A 19371-nucleotide genomic window follows, 5' to 3' on the forward strand; every position below is an offset into this window, starting at 1 on the left:
CTTCTATTTATCAACTACAGCTCAGTCTTCAACACCATTATTCCCATGAAACTCATCTCCAAACTCCATGGCCTGGGCTTCAGCACCTCCTTCTGCCACTGGATCCTGAACTTCTTAACTCACAGGCCACAATCAGCATGGATAGGCAACACCACCTCCTCCACAATCATCCTCAAGACCAGTGCCTCACAAGACTGTGTTCTCAGCCCCCTACTATACCCCTTATACACCTATGACTGTGTGGCCAAATTCCCCTCCAATTCGATTTTGCTGACAACAACATTGTAGTGGGTTGGATCTCAAACAACGAAGAGAAGAATACAGGAACGAGATAGAGAATCTGGTGAACTGGTGCAGCAACAAAAATCTCTCCCTCAATGTCAACAAAACGAAGGAGATTGTCATTGACTTCAGGGAGCGTAAAGGAGAAACGCCCCTGTCTACATCAACAGGGATGAAGTAGAAAGAATTGCAAGCTTCAAATTTTTAAGTGTCCAGATCACCAATAACACGAGAGCATAAGAAATAGGAGGAGTAGGCCATCTAGCCCTTCGAGCCTGCCCCGCCATTCGATAAGATCATGGCTGATCTGAAGTGGATCAGTTCCACTTTCCCGCTTTCTCCCCATAACCCTTAATTCCTGTCTATCAAAAACCTATCTACCCGTGACTTAAATATATTTAGCGAGGTAACCTCCACCACTTCAACGGGCAGAGAATTCCAGAGATTCACTACCCTTTGAGTGGAAAAGTTCTTCCTCAACTCCGATCTAAACTACACTCCCCCGCATCCCCCCCCCCCCCCCCCCAAATCTTGAGGCTGTGCCCTCTAGTTCTATCTTTTCTAAGCAGGAAGAATCTCTCTACCTCTACCCTATCCATTCCCTTCATCATCTTATACGTCTCCATAAGATCCCCCCTCATCCTTCTAAACGCCAACGAGTACAGTCTATTTAGTCTCTCTTCATTGTCCAACCACCTCATCTCCGGTATCAGCCAAGTGAACCTCCTCTGCACTCCCTCCAAGGCCAATACATCTTCCCTCAAGGGCGGCGACCAAAACTGCACACAGTACTCCAGCTGCGGCCTCACCAGTACCCTGTACAGTTGCAGCAAGACCTCCCTACTTTTATGTTCTATCCCCCTTGCTATAAAGGCCAACATTCCATTAGCCTTCTTGATGACCTGCTGCACCTGCAGACTGGGTTTTTGCAACTCATGCACAAGGATCCCCAGGTCCCTCTGCACCGTAGCATGCTGCAGCTTTTCGCCTTTTAAATAATAATCCCTCCTACTATTATTTCTGCCAAAGTGGATAACCTCACACTTGCCAACATTATACTCCATCTGCCAGGTCCTCGCCCACTCGCTTAGCCCATCCAGATCCCTCTGCAGACTTTCCACACCCTCCACACAATTTGCTTTTCCACTCATCTTCTCAGCAAATTTCATCACCCTACACTCAGCCCCCTCCTCCAGATCGTCTATATAAATGGTAAATAGCTGTGGCCCCAGCACTGATCCCTGTGGCACTCCACTAGTCACCAATCAGAATAGCACCCATTGATACCAACTCTCTGCTTCCTATTAGGCAGCCAATCCTCTATCCACGCTATCCTGTCCTAGTGCCCCCATGCTGACAGTATAGTTAAGAAAGCCCACCAACGCCTCTACTTTCTCAGAAGACAATGGAAATTTGGCATATCAGTTATGACTCTCACCAACTTTTACAGATACAACCAGAAAGAATGCTTTTAATGTATCACAGCTTGGTACAGCTCCTGCTCTGCCCAAGACTGTGAGGAACCACAAAAGTCATGAATGTAGCCCAATCCATCACGCACACCAGCCTCCCATCCACTGACTCAGCAAAGCAACCAGTATAATTAAGGACCACACGCACCCCAGACATTCTCTCTTCAATCTTCTGCCATCGGGAACATAAGAAATAGGAGCAGGAGTCGGCCATCCAGCCCTTCGAGCCTGCCCCGCCATTCAATAAGATCATGGCTGATCTGTCGTGTCTCAGTTCCACATTCCCGCCCTCTCCCCATAACCCTTAATCCCCTTGCTTATCAAAAACCCATCAACCCGCGTCTTAAAAATATTTAGCGAGGCAGCCTCCACCACCTCAACGGGCAGAGAATTCCAGAGATTCACCACCCTTTGAGTGAAGAAGTTCCTCCTCAACTCCGTTCTAAACCGCCCCCCCTTTATCTTGAGGCTGTGCCCGTACCAACCAACAGCTGCCCCCCTGCTGCCATTAGACTTTTGAATGGACTTACCTTGCATTAAAGTTGCTCTTTCTCTGCACCCTACTTATGACTGTAACACTACATTCTTCACTCTTTCCTTCTCTATGAATGGTACGCTTTATCTGTATAGTGTGCAAGAAACAATACTTTTCACTGTGTTAATACGTGACAAAAATCAAATCCTGGTTATAGATTAACATTTGAAACTTAAATCAGTGTGCAATTTATCTTCTCTCCAATGTAGTGTTAAAAAATCAAGATTAATTTCAAACTTGAGTCAGCTATTTTTGATCCAATTTATAGAACACATTCTAGATTCATATTTAAGTACATAATTTCACAGGGCATTTAAAAATGAGAGGAAAAGGCAGGTAAAATAACAATTGCTCTGAAAATGAGATGAGGTAACTTGTCAAAAAGGTACAGTTACTCCTATATTACCATGAACATCCACAGTTCCAATACCTAACCAGTTAATATTCCTGCAACATTTGAAAAACAAACATGCAAATAAAGGCAGGAAAGCAAGAATTTGCACAAACAATAAGTATTAGAAAGCTGCAGATACACATGGCAATTCAGCAGGCTCCTCAAAACCAGATAAGCGCACGAGGTAGTGCTTCTGGAGGTAATTTTGCAGGTTTCAAATCAGGTAACATGGTAATTCTGAAATGCTTCATAAACGTTACAAGATAGCTATATCATCTGAGCTATATCACTTGTCCCAAATCTCATACATAAATTCAAGCCAGGATTCTTTATTCTGCTGTTAACATCTACGCTTGTGTTTCTTTACAACCATCAGCATTTGATTTGCCTTTTGTTTCATGACATCTTTGGTGTTTAATCACCCCGACTCTTCCCTTTCGTTCTTCCTGACCGTCACCCTCATTTAACCTCATATAATCCATTACATTTCAGTCATATTGGACTTGAAACGTTAACTCTTTCTCCCTTCACAGATGCTGCCAGAGCTGCTGAGCATTTCCAACACTGTTTTTATCCAAGATCTTTTCTGCTTGAGGATTGGTGGGCTTTAAGCAGTCACATGGTAGAGCACCGGCTGCTTTACTGGCATCTATTGAACAGTCAATAGTGAAGATATTTAAATTTATTTTACTTAAAAAAGCAATCATCCAATAAATGCTGTCAATGGGGAACACAAAAGTGAGGCTTTTATAAAGTTGGGATAGAATTGAGTACAACACTTCAGCTGCAACAGCAGAGATGCCATCCTTGGGATGTCAGTTAATAGCTCAACCAATCTACACCAAAATACATCAACTGGTCATACATCTCATTACAGTTTGTGGGACTTTGCTGTGCATCAAATCACTACTTCGGAATTGATTTCTTTCACGTGAAGAATTGGAAATAATTCAGAAACATGATAAATGCAAGCCCATCAGAAATATCTTTGCTCCACTTGATTTAAAGCCTTGCTCATTCAGCAATGAAATTTAGATGTGTTTGATTTGATGAAATTCAGTCCTACAATTCAAAGTTCCACCGGCAGATTGAATCATTTGATAGGATGTTAATGTCAGGTCGTCAAATACACAAGTGAGTTTAAGTCAGCTTTGTACTGTTTTATGTAGATTTAGTCTCAAAATAACTGTACATTCAAAATAGCAGCAATTTTCATTTATAAGATCTACAGATGTAAATTGCTTATAGAACTAGAATAATTGTGAAAACAGAATGGACTTCACATCTCAGGAAAGTCAAATAAAAGAGAGCACAACTAGAAAGATGCGAAATAGGAAGCAAGGTGTGTAGTTCCAGAGCAAAAAAGATTCAATTCAAAGTTCAGTAGTATTACCCTACAGGTGGAAAGAAATTCCAGGCACACTAAATGCTATTTCCAGCTAGTCTCTCTCTCCTCTTCATCCTTTTCGCCTGCTAATCTTTTAAATGTAGGGCAAAAATGTATGGAGATCGTGCAGTTATTTTTAGAACTTTTAAACACAATTTCAGAACCAAAGTTGCTTAGTACATAACAGCTCATTCCATTTGGGGTCAAGCTCAAGAATGCTTTACTCCTATCAATATTTGAATCAAAACAGTTTTAAACAATTAAGTTTTAGTCAAAAGAACTTTTAATACAGTAAAGCTCCATTGTTCTCAATTGAATAATTTTTCAGAGCTTCAAATCTACGCCATTTTAAAAGTTACCAAGTGTAGATACCAAAAGTCACCGAAGTGCAACTTTGGAGTAGTGTTATTGATCAGGCCGATGCTGTTAAGTAAAAAAAAAATCCTTTATATTTAAAGGTTAGCTGTTCTACCACAGACAATGGAGAAAAGCCTGTGCAGCTTGACTTAAAGGAGTTAAATGCTTCACTTACAATCAGAAGGCTTTAAAAAGTTAATCACTGGCATGTTTACAGCATTTTCCAGCAATTTTACATTTGTAAAGGATATTGTGATACACAAAATAAGTACTGGAATAGCCTAGCTTTTTGAATACTAGATTCCAAAAAAACTGTATTGCAAGATAATCAGAACCTGCAAGATCTTTTCTTCAAAATAATCTTTTAAAAAATGTTGAAATTTATAAATTAAAGTTAAAATTGACAGTGGTTTTCAACTCCTTTAACTCAGCTTCACATTGATAAAATGTGTTATGCCAAAAAAAGCCACCAGTACTTTTGCACAAACACCAATGTTTACTTCTCCATTCCATAGGTACAATACATGGGAAGGAAAAAAAAAGTCCAAAAGTAAAGTAACAAAGTTTTGACTTAGTTGGCAAGGGTTCGTGCTTTACTTGGACAATAAGCAAAATGTTTACTGTACACACTTTGTGTACATCACATGGAACATTACATCAAAGCATTAATAAAGTACAACACAACATCTTACATTTTACCCTACACCAAGATTTACAGTAATCTGCAATTTCTGGTATAAGCTAGGTAACAGATCATATCCAACAATGTAATTCTTGTGCACTGTTGAAAATTACTCATTTATTTTTTATATAAACAAAGTTTAATATAAAAACAAAAAGCAAAGTTCTTCAGAATTACCAAATTAAAAAAAAAACCCTCTAGATTAAAAAATACAAACTTAACCTAGAACTGAGACTGAACATTTCACTTGATACCATCTTTTAAGGGTGAGAAAAAAGAGGCAGTTTTTTTTTAAATAACTTATTGAAACAGAACTCAATTTAGAGTTCCAGCTTGCTTCTTTCAGATATACAATTATGAAAATGCAGGCACACTACTTTTTAAACTAGCACCAAGTTTTGTCAAACCCAAATGGGGTTTGTTTCACTAACAGCCAATTCAGACAGGTACCAAATCATGAACTACATACATTGGATATGACCCTGATTTTGTTAAGCAATTTTTCAATCATCATGTAATGTACTATTGGAGAGTCATCAACAGAAATTCTAACTTTTTGCTGCTGGATATTGGTGTGAACAAGGTTCCAATGAAACATTAGGAACAAATTTCCTTCATCAAAAAAATGAATTAATGTTGAAATGCATTACTATTTTAAAAAGTTAAGTAACTTAATGATTTAGATACTACAGTAATAGGCAGACTGTAGTTGTCTAAAACATAAGTTACATGTCACAGAACAGGAAGCATCCGATTTTCTCTGGTGCTTGGCGCTTTGGGTCAATAAAAGGCTTTCAGTCAGTGACATCCAGTGTTTGTCCTAAAGTGTTTGAGTTAGCCGGTTTGATGAGAGAATCGCCATCAATTTCTTGTTTCACACATCTGAAAAGGAGGAATTCGTTTTTAATTTAATACTTCGGCAAACATTTTCCATAAAAAGTGCAGGTTTAAAGCTGTAGAACTTTAACAAATACGGTAGGTTATGAATTGTCCAAAGCTGCAGATGCTTGTGGGATTACAATTGGTTGACTTGATAATCATAGGGAATCCAAAACTTCAGTAAAAGGTGGTTATCATTTAGCCCAACATGCATCATACCTTGGGAATTATGGACTACACACACTTGTAAAAATGTGGAAGAATTGCATCCATAGAAGTTTAACACACAAGTAATCACAATTAGTTTTATGCAAAAAGCATTTGTCAATCATGTTTAGTACAGGTTTTTTAAAAAAGGAGACATCCCACAGATTGCACCACGAGTATGACACATCCCTTAAATTATCCATGCAATCTCGGAACAAGTTTATTACCGCACCTTCTATTTCAATATTGATTTCTTTTAATAATGTTGGGGTAGAATATCATTAAATCTTATTCTTTTCTCCATTACCACTTACATACACAGAGCAAGAATAAAAAGCTATTCTCTCTTCAGTTCAATCCTTTTGCCATATATTCTCAAATCAGGAAGACAAGAATCAGCTTATACTTACACAGCAATTGGTCCATTTCCTGTTCTTGGTATGTCTACATTTTGTTGGTCCAGCTCAGACAACAGTTTCAGGATATTAAGAGCAGCCTGAGAAGTAAACAGAAATATTTATTGCAAAAGAAAAGGAAAACTTTACATATATTGGTCTTAGAAGTTTGATCCTCTATTTAAAGAGTTTTGGCTCAATTTAAGTTTGCCAATTGAATAGGCAATAAGATATTACACAAAATATTAAAAAACATAAAATATCCTTTACCATATCATGACAGGACTCAACATCTTTTCCAATTCCGTGACTGATCAGGGGAGGTTGGGATGAACAGTTTATCAGAGAGACATACTCATTTTTATTGTTTTTTGGAAAATCTTTATATTCAACCTGAAAAGGAACGATATAACATGACTTTCAGAAAAGTGACCAACAGTCACACTCAAATGATGTTTTAGAAGCTACAAATGCTACACATCAAGATGAGCAAGAACACAATTATGGAACTGTAAACGATTGCACTGTGCAGAAATCTAATTTGAAGTAGCTTGAATAAACACAACAGAACATGAGCAAATCTCAAATGTTAAACTTCTGACAATGATACGGAAAATAAACGTAGCTTGATATGCTTAGAGTCACGGCTTCAAAAGCCTCAGCTATAATGCTGTCTCTGGTGATACGAGTCATCCTAACTGAGGCAGAGAGTTATGCGATTGGCGAGAGGATGCAAGAAGGGAAAATGAGGCTGCTGATACCTCATATAGTTTATTTTCTAGGTAAGGTTTTAGAGACCTTAACTGGCACTCCCCTTCTCAAATCATGAACTCAAAATGGGAAGTTACAGCCAAGGCCAGTTTGGCTTGGCATCCAAATTTGCACGTTAACAATGATTTCAATACTGGTCCCTGTGAAAATTGTATGTCAGCACAAGTCAACACCATTAAGGTATGGAATGAACTGAGGAAGTGAAAGAGTTGTACTCGATTTTTGTTACACATTCATTACACTTACTTCCAATGCTTAAATTTTTGCTAGCAAGCCATTATAGAATCTTAATAGTGCTAATAATGTTAGCTTTGCTTCCAACTACACTTAGAATTTACTCTCAGAAACAAAATATGGAAGGTTTTAAGCAGATAAGTCACTGCGTCCAATTGCATGGGCCATATTCAACATTAATGATTAACAGATAAATCATATTTGTACTACACAATTTGTATTATAAAAAACAAATTTATTTTATAATTTTATAGCAGAGAAGGCAGCGTTTTGTTTAATACTTTTTCCAATTCAAGTACAAAGACAATTAATTTGATAGTGCTTTACAAACAGATTGACATTTCTGCCATGATAGCTTACAGGAATAGCCCAAAGACAGATTCATTATACCTGTAATCCTTGAACACTAGCCAAAAAGTCCAACTGCTCTGAAGGTCTGGTAAGAGTGCTTTGTGGCTTGCGGGCTGCAGGATTGTTTTTCAAAATTGCTTCTGCAGTTAAGGATGTTCCGCCATATAGGAGTTCTCTTGCTATCATTGCGGTGACAGTGGCCATGGCTGGATTTGCTGCAGGCCTGTTGAAATCTTTGGTATGATGCCCTTGATTGACACCAACAGCCTGTGCTACCTCAGGAACCATAGGAAGGATTCCTGCAGGCAGTTGTTGGTGACTGGGGTAAGGCATTCGAAACTCATCTTCTAGACGCATGCTCCCATCTTTAACTGAAAAGTAGTACGTTTTAGAATTCTTTACAATGCTTGAAAATACTTGACAGCTACCACAACAGCAGTGTTACCGAATGTAGATTGGTTTTCTTTCAGTTCAATTTTTGGAATATCGGACATGTCACTGTCAGGTCAAGTTTACCAAACGCAAGTCTTTTTTTTAAGGTATATATACACACACACATCCATCTTCATTACAGGCTCTAAACCAAACTTTTTTTCCCCAGAAGCTTTATGTTCCCCAATAAAGTAAAAATTCCAGACCAGTTAAACATTACTTGATATCAATATTTCCACAACTGAACCTTAGCCAGTGGCACTCTCTTGATCACTCCTCTTTCATAAAGAGGCTTGGAATCCATCGAGTCTCTTGTAAAATTCAGTCAGTACAATTCTCTTTGTCTCATTAGCTCAAAAGACTTTTTTTTTGAAAGCAAGGTTGTAATTTCCCAATCATAATGACTGTATACAAAGTACTGATCTCCCTCATACTCTGGCAGTTTGGAAAAACCTCAAGTGCTAGATCTAAAAATGGAACAAAGAAGCAATGCCTCAGTTTAGTGATGTTCAATGTTAGATTTAGTACTTAGAAGATAGCATAAACCTCTATCCAAGCCAAAGATGCCATTCACTGCACCATGCTTGTGCCTGCTCTTAAAGGGAGCAATAATAGTCTCATTCTGCTCTTTCCCCATCTTAACAATTCACTGTGTAATTAAGTCACCCCTACTTCTTTTATTACTCCAAATCTGTCCTCGGAAGTGCTGACCATTTTTGCCACCGCAAACAGTTTTTTTTTTACTAGGCCAAAATCTTTCAGGGTTTTTAACATCCCCATTAATTTTCCCCTCAATTTATTCTACTTGAAGAAAAACAACCCGAGTTTCTTTGGTCGCCAGTATAAAAATAGTTTTTAAGCCCCGATACCATTCTACTAAACATCCTCTACTCCCTTTCAAAAAGTTATGACACCCTTCTGAAAGCAAGGTGCCCAAAATACCACCCAAACAGAAATTTGAAAGGCTTGCTTTTGTATTTCCTTTTAATTTATAAAAGGGTATGATTCCATGTGGTTCCAAGTGCCAATTAATTTTTCCCAGGGTCATTGTTGTTAGGCTGACTGGTGGGCAGTTGCTGGATTTAACCCTCTCTCTCAGGAAAATAGGAGGTGCCAGTTATTCAGATCCTTGAGCTTGGTCCAAACAACTAGATCATGGCTGACTTTTTACCTCAACAGCATTTCCCAACTATCACTGAGACCTTCAGTCAAGTCACCCTTCACCCAATTCTAGTGGAAATAAGACTAGTCTATCCAAACTTTCTTCTCAAGATAACTTGCTCATTCCAAGTTTCAATTTGGTTAACCTTCTTTGCATTTACATTCCCCCTTATTTTAGGATACTAAAACCACACAACATTCAAGATGTGATTTCATCAATATTCTGTGTAACTCAAGCATAATATCCTTACTTTTATGTTCAATTCCACAGAGATAGCATTCCATTAACCTTGTTATTTGCTTGCTGCATTTTGCAACTCATGCATTAGGACACCTAGATCCCTGTGCACCTCAGAATTCTGCTATTGTCCTCCATTTAAGTAACATTCTGTTTTTTTTAATTTTTCCTGTCAAAATGAACTTTGCATTTTTTCACTTCTAATTTCATCAGCCAGATCTTTGCCCAACCTATCTGTATCCCCTATGACATCATGAGCTCCTTTAAAAGGACACCCAATAAATTAGTGAAACAATTTTCAAAAAGCCATGCTGATTCTTCCAATTACCTTGATTTTTTCAAAGTGTCCAGCTATAAGCTCCTTAATGATGAATTCTAACACCTTCCCCATGACAGAAGCTAACTGGCTTCCCATTTTTTGGTGCTCTCACTTTTTGAATAGAGGGATTATATTCACTACTTTATAGTCTGATGGAATGTTTCCAGAAAGTAATGAATTTTGGAAACTTAACACCAACGCATCCACTACTTCATCAGCCATCTCTTCTAAGACTCAAGAATGGAGTCCATTAGGACCCACACACTTGCCAGTCCTCAGCACTATCAGTTTACTCAGTACCACTTCCCTAGTGATGGTAATTTCCCAAGTTCCTCCCTCTTATCTACCTCCTTACTTACAGCAATTGCTGGAATTTATTTACATCTCCATCTGTTTTTACATTTCCAGCTAATTTCCTCTCAGTTAGTCTTTTTAGTCATTCTCTGCCATTATTTATTTTTAGACCAATCATTTGACCTGCCACTTATCTTTGCCCAGTTGTGTTTTGTTGCCCCTCAGGTTGACGCTTTCCTTAATTTTTTTTGTTAAGCACAAAGGGTGGGTCATTCACTTAGAATTTTTCTTCACACTAGGAATAAACTTATTCTGAGTATTCTGAAATACCATCTTAAAACGTCTGTCATTGCTTCTCTTTTGATCCATCCTCTAGCCTGGTACCTCAGTTCACTTCAGCCAGTTCAGGTTTCATGACCCACATCATCCCTACTTGAGTTTAAAATACCACTCTTAGGCCCACTCTTCTCCCTTTCAAATTGGCTGTAAAATTCAATCATATTGTGATCACTGTGATGAGGAGGCCCCTTACTGAAGTCATTCATTAATTCTGTCACATTACACAACTCCAAGTCTAATTTCTCCCCAGGCTACCACTGCCAATCTGATTTTTCCAGTTTATATGGAGATTAAAATCATCCATGATTATTGCTGTCCCTTTCTTTTAAGCATCCAATATTTCTTCTTGTATACTTTGTTCTACTCTGTGGTACTGTTAGGGGCCTAGAGACCACTCCCACTAGTGACTTCTTTCCCCTATTATTCTCCCTCTCTACCCAATTCTACATCTGGATCTCCTGAATCAACGTCATCCCTAATGATTCCACCAACGATATCCTTGATTAATAGTGCTATCGCTCTACCAAGTTTCCTGTTTTTCTTGAGTGTCATTAATCCTTCAATATTCAGGACACAAATCCTGTCATCCTGCAGCCATGTCTCCATAATGGCCATCAGATCATATTGATGTGCTTGAATGTATTCAATCAATTCATTTATTTTATGAACGCTATGTGCAAACACAGAGCCTTGTTATCTTTGTAACATCTAGGTTTTGATTGTTGACGTATTCTCATGCCTTTTCTCTGTTTCTTCCTGCCATTCTTTGATGTTCATTTGCCACATAACATTTTACTCTCCTGTCATAACTCGATTCCTGGATTTGCAAATCTACCCAATTTTGATCCCTTACTTCTCATTTAATTTAAAGCCTTTATATGTCCCTAGTTATGCAGCTTGCTGGAACACAGGAATAATCTACCCCTGAGCCACACTGGTGATCAAAAGTACAGCCCTCACTTTCCCCAGTACTGGTGCTAGTGCCCCACAAACTGGAGATCTCCCATACCTCTGAGCCACACATTCATCTCTCTTACTCTATGCCAATTTGCTCAGTTATAATCCAGAGATCGACTGAATCCCTACATTCAACTCACTGAGTCTACACTGACTTTCCAAAAGAGTATTTTAACTGTGGCCAAAGTCTCTGTAATTTCATCCTTGCACTGATCAGCAGAGGGTGGATCCCATTCTTACTGGGTTATCTTTCTGCTTTGAGCGCTGTTAGCCTGAAGTAAATTCGTCTCCTCTGCTGTGACATTAGTAGCATTCTGTCCACCAGTAAAACGTGATGCAAAATATTCATTTAGCACCTCAGCCATGCCCATGCCTCTAAATGATGATTGGTCCCTAATTGACCCCAGCCTGTTAGTAATAAGTTCTACATATCACCTCATTTCCCTCTTCAGTTCTTATGTACTCTACTGAATTATAAGAATATAATAACTAACCACAAAATTCCTTTCTGGACTTCATCTTAATCTCATTGGGCCAAATTTTGAAGTCTGCTGTGAAGAGTCATTAATTACACTTGCCCAGAGACTGTGGTTTTTTGAACTGGAACTCTGTAGTTATTAGTGAGCCAAAACACGATGTCTCCTGCAGGGGAGCAAGGACCTGGGACGTGTATGACTGGGGCAAGCCAAATTGCAGAATCCTTTGAGACAGTGTATAAATCATGAAATACAAAATATTAATCAAATGCCAAACATATACAGGTGGCAGGACTGGAAATAGGAAAAGATGGATGGCATTAAGAGACAAACAAAAAAAAAGTAAAAATAGGTTTGATAAAATCTCCTAATAATGCTTAAATTGTAAGGAAGCAGAATTCACACTGGGCCAATTAATTTTCGATCCAAAGAAGTTGCTGGCCGTAATTAAGACTTAGAACACCATCAAAAACTTGCATTTGAATCGATAAGTGCAACTTCTTTTGTTATGTTTATCGGTGATACTTGCATGAAAGATAACAAGTTCACGCATTTTCTATGCATTTGATTTTTTAGAATTTTTTTTTTACTATTGTCACAAATAGGCTTACATTAATAGTGTAGTGAAGTTACTGTGAAAATCCCCTAATCACCACATTCCAGCACCTGTTCAGGTACATTGAAGGAGAATTTAGCATGACCAATGCTACAACGGACTACATCACAAGATGGCGCCGGATTGAGAGAACTTTGCAAGCCCAGCATACCTTCTAATTCTATCTTTTGCTCTTGTTCTATGCTTCTAAAACTTCATTACAACGGTAACACTACATTCTGCACTCTTTCGTTCCCTTCTCTATGAACAGTATATTTTGTCGGTATAGCTTGCAAGAAACAATATTTTTCACTATGTTAATACATGACAATAATAAATCAAATCAAAGCACCTAACCAGCACATCTTTCGAACTGGGAGAGGAAACCGGCAGCAACCGGAGGAACCCATGCAGATACAGGGAGAACATGTAGATTCCACGAAGACAGCGACCCAAGCTGGGAATTGAATCTGGGTCCCTGGCACTGAGAGGCAGTAGTACTAACAGTGGTATCGCTTGGTGAGATACTTGTGGTAAAGCTCCTGGAGGGGCAACTGTAACAAAAACTCTCTGATTTCAGCATATAAATATCCTCTGTAGATTTTGGAAGTTGCTGTTTGATTTACTCAATGATATTTGCTGCTACTTTTACTACAAGAATTCTGCCTTGGAATATCCTAGCTATCACCCTTGTGGGAATGTGTTTAATTTGTACCCACCACATCTTTCAAGATCTCCTATCATTCATTGATCTTACCTGATCAAATGGATTCCAATCTAGGTTGGCTAGTTCTCTCAGGAACTGACTGAAATCCAATCCCCTGCAGTATTTTTATATTTGGTTGCTTATTTTCTCTAACTACACAAACTAATTCTGGGATAATAGTTTCTTACAATATTTCTTCACTTGCCCCACTCTATTTTACAGAACTAGGTGCACTGTTTCTATGCAACATACCTGTTGCAGCATCTTCTACGGATGAACCAGGCTCAAAAAAGGTCACTTTCCGTCCTTTAACAGGATCTTTCACTGTTGGCTTAAAAGAAAACAAACATTTCTTCAGAACAGGCCTTGGAACTTAAAAGACAAACTAAATTAAATGGATGAAAAACAAAAATCACCTTTTCTTCAGTTTTCAAAGCTGGTTTAGGTGGCTGAGGCTGGGGAACTTTAAAACCTAGAAGTTCCAACATTTTCTCAGCTGCATTTCGCTTGGCGACTTTCTTATTTGGGCCCATTCCTTCTCCTACTTGACCACCAACTTTAACCTAGATAATGGAATAAATTTTAGATTATTTGGGATTGTACAGATCACAATCTGTAGATAATCAAATAAATTATGTAACAGTTCTCACCCGCATAACAAACTCTCTGAGGCGAGGAAGGCCTCGTTCTACCATTAATGTATATTCAGGCTCCTTTTCTTTTTTTGCTTGCTGAATTTGAGCTAGACGGCTGATTGGATTCATTCCTTGCCCATACTCTGGACTTGTCTGTAGCTTAAAAATAAAAAAAGATGCAAGCTCAGCATTTCAGCACTATTCAAATTAAAATCAATGGGTGAGAAGATGAGTAAAATTGGTTTAAATTTTGCAGCCAAATTTGAAAAGCCAGATTCTGTTTTGGTCCAGGTGCAGAAATGACCGAATGTTAAATTTAAAAAAAAATTAAAGTGCTGAATCTTGCAGATTTCGTAAACACTAAAGTGACTTTGTTTTCCCTCAAGTTCTTTATTCATTGGCCTCAAGGTTGAAAGGGCCTGTTCCCAACCCTCTACCAATAATTGTTACTATTGGTTGCCAGAAAATGGAGTAAATAGTCCAAAACTTTGTCCCTATTAGCTCACACTGATCTGAGAGTTCATCATGCACACAGATACGGTGCTATCTTCCAACTAGCCAAAGGAGTAATCAAGCTAAGAATGCTGTTTTTTTAACCAATAAACTCAACTCAATTGAATAGACTAATAACGACAATTGTACTTGTCCAAGACTAGTCATTTGTATAGCAAGAATCAATGTGCACGACAGTTTTAAAAATGCAGAAAATGACGATTCAGAATCTGTTAATTGTAGCCAAGTATTCATGAAGAGGATACAAGGATAAGGTTTGATACCAACAGCAAGTTAGCTTGTTCTTCATGCTGAAATCAAATTCAAAACAGGAAAAATATATTATTGCTGCCCACAAGAACTATTAGTGAAGGTTAAGCCACTGCAAACCAGATATAAGTGGATGAAAATCCAGTTCAAAGTGATGAATGTGTTTTTTTTCTGAAAACCATGAGGATAGTTGGTATCGAAAAGAAAACTACACACACGGGTATATTATGTTCCAGTGCCTGACACACATGCAAACACCACCAACAGTACTGAAAGTAGAGAATCCCCGTACCAAGATTCAGAGGCCATTTTACTTTTTTCTGTCCAATAAGAAAGTGTAATGCAGAAGTGTTCAGAGAAAAATAAATGCAATTCAGGAACTAGATTAAGTTCTGAAGACAGATGCACTTTTAATTTGACGCAAGACAGAAGCTATTATTTTGGTACGAGAGGTTGAGATAGTGGACAAAAACATGCTTTTTAACCTGGTGATCGACACAGAACTAGAAAACAATTACAATCACGAAGCTTCAGGTGAGCATGAAAATGAGAAATTTCTTCCTGCACAGACCCAGTGATTCCAAAAGTAATAATTATGTGCAGGTCAATTCTAAACAAAAGCATGATGATGAGCAAGTGATGGAAAGTTTAGATGAGGATAAGTAGAACACAAATATTTTTGCAGAGAAAACTGTTCAGGGACTATTCACATCAAGTAACATCTTTGTCAAACAATGGCTGGGTTAGAACGTGGTGGTGCAATCACATATTTGCTCAAGTCTTGGGGGACATTTTGGTGCAATTCTGAACATTAGATAACTGGGGTACAGCAGTCTGTGGAAGGAGCATGAAATATACCAGAGACTAAGTTTCAAATTACATTACCTTGATGACTGACCAGGCATAGAAAATAAAGGGAGTTTCTCTCAACACCGGAAACAGTTAAATCATGCTCAGCATTCATGTTTTATATCCCATAGTACCTTACCTAAGTGCCCATGATTCACACAGGGACGTTGACAGCAAGTGCCCACAGGATTCCCAACCGAACGTCAAGGATCAGCCCAATTTTTCCTTCAGATTTTATCTAGATATTCTTATTTCCAGGAGGAACCAACAAACAACAATCAGTCCCAAGGAATCTGACCAACATTCCTCTCCATTATTCAGGGAACAGTGACCTGTGGTCAGCCAGTTCAGCACCATTGCCCTACAAGGCTGTGTTCTCAGTCACAGGTGTGCTAGTAAAGGAAGGGGCTGTGTGGCCAAATTTCCCTCCAACTTGATCTTCAAGTTTGCTGATGACATCACCGTAGTGGGTTGAATCTCAAACAGTGACGAGAGAGTACAGGAATGAAAGAGAATTTGGTGAACTGGTACGGCAACAATGTCAATGTCAACAAAACTAAGGAGATTGTCGTCGACTTCAGGAAGCGTAAAAGAGAACACACCGCTGTCTACATCAAAGGGGATGAAGTAGAAATGGTTGAGAGCTTCAAGTTTCTCTGCGTCCAGATCACCTCTATGCCAACACCATAGTTAAGAAAACCCACTAACACCTCTACTTTCTCAGGAGGCTAAAGAAATTGGCACGTCCGCTATTTCTCTCACCAACTTTTACAGATGCACCATACAGCATCCTCTGTATCACAGCTTGGTATGGCTCCTGCTCTGTCCAAGACTGCAAAAAACTACAAAGGGTCGTGAACAAAGCCCAGTCCATCACGTAAACTAGCCTCCCATCCACTGACTCTGTCTACACTTCCCACTTCCTCAGAAAAACAACCAGTAAATCAACGACCCCATGCACCCCGGACATATTCTCTTCCACCTTCTTCCGTCGGGAAAAAGATACAAAAGTCACAGGCCATGTACCAACCGAGTCAAGAACAGCTTCTTCCCTGCTGCCATCAGACTTCTGAATGGACCTACCTTGCATTAACTTGATCTTTCTTTACACTCTAACTATGACTGCAACACACACTCGTTTCCTTCTCCATGAACGGTATGCTTTGTATAGCATGCAAAAAAACACTGTACTAATACATGACAATAATAAATCGATTCAGAACCAAATTTTTCACCACCTTCATGCCTCAGAAGCTTTACACTAGCCATCAGCACATCAACAGATTGTTAAATCTGGCCCAGCAACATCTAAAAGTTATACCGAAGAAAATGTGCGAAATACATGATGTTCATAAATTTCCTGTCAATCAAGTTTGGGTTCTCAGTTTTTAAAATCGGTAAAATGGTATATTACCTTATCCAATTTTTACTTTTAAAAGAGTGTCCATGCATCTAATTAAGAGATGCAATCATGATTCCAAATTCCACCACCTCAGTTTTATGACTGGATCCATTATGTTACTAGCAATCATCACTCAACTATTTTGGGGCAGGAGCAGGTGCAGATGCAGAGCAGTGGTAGAATTAATGATGATACAACGCGGTTCCAAAACAGATAATTCACTCATCAAGCTCAAATCTGGTATGTGCTGGTTTCGGAGGATGTAGTGCAGGCAAAAGTTAATTGAACTCCTATGGTATGCCCATCTAAAATTTGTCAAAATTAGAGATTGGCTAGGGACATTTATTAGATGCACTGACGAGTGATGAAATGAGGAGAAATTTGGGTATTGAACAGATAGCATTCTCCACCAAAAGGGCATGGAGGCCAAGGCACTAAATATATTTAAGATAGATAGATTCCTAGACACCAAGAGTATTTAGATAGAGGATCAGTCACAATCATATTGAATTGAGGAGCAGATTCGATGGGTTGAATGGCCTTCTCCGGATGCTACTTTTTAAATTTTTCTATTTGTTGCCAATTTTGACCAATGCGTGCACAGTATCAAATTTTCAACATAACAGCTTCCCCGTAACAAACTTTGTGCAATAATGAAAATAATTTTAATTTGTGCAAAATAGGCTGCCATTGGCCTCTTTCTACACTGCCATCTGGCAGTGTTGGGGGGAAGGGGGCTTCCTTTTAGAAGGTTTGGGGTAGGGGACGTCTCATGTCCATCAAGGGAGATCCTTTATTTTTTTTTTAAGATTGGGAGTCCCTTTAAAAGGGCTAAGAACCATAGAATCCCTACAGTGTAGAAATAGGCTGACATTGGAATTAGGACTAATTCTTCAAGATTAAAGTTGTACCTTGCCCCATCTTAAAAGCGAATGAAATGTACAGAAAGTCAGAATATCTTCACAAACAAGATAACTTCTCAAAACTAGCATTTATCTAATGGGGGTGATTTTCAAACTAGAAACTTGAGAGAACACATTAAGTTTCAGTCACATATCTATAGCAAGAACCAATTAACTCACTAAGTGTACACTTAACCCCGGAAAGTTTGCCAATGACAAAACCACAGTCCCAGACACGTGTGTTTTGCAAGTTCCCTGGGAATAGCAAAACCCATAAATCTACCTCTCCAAGCAGTCCTTACACACTGTGCCTCTCCATCATATAACTTGGCAATCTTTGGACAAAAAACTATCCATCTCCTTTCTGCATTTATAGTCATTTGCTTCCACCATCTTTGTTAATCCATGTGTGAACCCCTTCCAATTAGATTTCCACCTTTACCACAACACAAACAGCCTAATTATAATTACAAATGACATCCTGTGTGATTGTGGTAAACTACTCTTTAACATGTTTGACCACACTATCCTCCAACATGTTGCCTCAGTCATCCAGCTGACGTGGACCGTTTGGTTCAATTTTTATCCAGCCAGTCACAGCCAGAGAAATCAATTGCAATAACATGTTTCTCTTCTGTTCCAACAACATTAGAACCCTCCCAAGAATCTATACTTGGTACCCTCATTTGTCGTTGACATGCAGCCCCTTGGTATTATTCAAAAATATGTAAAGTTCTATGTGCATACTGACAACATCAAGCAGTGCTTCCAATATAGAATGTTGTGTCTAATCTTCAGTGCTGAATGAGCATCAATTTTCATAATAAAAACTAGCAGCAGGCAATTCAACCCTTTGAGTCTGATGTATTATTTAATATGACCGTGGGTGATCTAATCTCGGCATCAAATCCCACATCCTGATCGTTCACCACAGCCTTTCAAATCCATGCTCATTAAAAATCCATCCACCTCTTCCTTAAATTTATTCAAGGTCCTGACATTCACCATACTCTGCAGTGAATTTCACAGACTCAGAACCCTTTTTTCACCTGTTTTAAATCTGCTATCCCTCATCCTAAAAACATGATCTCTCAGGAAACATCCGCTCCACGTCTTTTGTCAATCCCCCAAATCATCTTGCACACCTCAATTAGATCTCCCCTCATTCTTGTAAACTCCAGGGCATATAAGCCTAAACTACCCAATCTCTCTTCATAAGACAGGTCCCTCATGTCTGGAATCAATCTAGAGAACCTCTTATGAATTGACTCCAATGCAACTATATCCCTCCTCAAATAAGGAGAGCAAAATATTGTACACAATATTCTAACAGCAGTCTCAGTAAGGCTTTGTATAGT

General features: G+C 38.7%; 1 protein-coding gene across 4 annotated transcripts in view; it reads right to left on the reverse strand.

Annotated features, from left to right (window-relative positions):
- Positions 1–2531: 2531 nt before the first annotated feature.
- Positions 2532–19371, reverse strand: part of stau1 (staufen double-stranded RNA binding protein 1) — a 44329-nt gene continuing 27489 nt past the window's right edge. For 2 of the 4 annotated variants that reach the window (XM_080204926.1, XM_080204923.1), the window contains exons 9-15: positions 14114–14257; positions 13880–14026; positions 13716–13794; positions 7986–8317; positions 6861–6983; positions 6606–6691; positions 2532–5991 (exon numbers count right to left, since the gene is read on the reverse strand). In XM_080204926.1, coding sequence (XP_080061052.1) covers positions 5904–5991; positions 6606–6691; positions 6861–6983; positions 7986–8317; positions 13716–13794; positions 13880–14026; positions 14114–14257 — 999 coding nt within the window. In that variant the 3' untranslated portion in view covers positions 2532–5903. The remainder of the gene's footprint in view (positions 5992–6605; positions 6692–6860; positions 6984–7985; positions 8318–13715; positions 13795–13879; positions 14027–14113; positions 14258–19371) is intronic. The other 2 variants (XM_080204924.1, XM_080204927.1) reach the window with 2 other exon arrangements.

The sequence above is a fragment of the Carcharhinus amblyrhynchos genome, chromosome 16 (assembly GCF_965287045.1).
Source record: "Carcharhinus amblyrhynchos chromosome 16, sCarAmb.v2.hapA, whole genome shotgun sequence".
NCBI classification, from domain to species: Eukaryota; Metazoa; Chordata; class Chondrichthyes; order Carcharhiniformes; family Carcharhinidae; genus Carcharhinus; species Carcharhinus amblyrhynchos.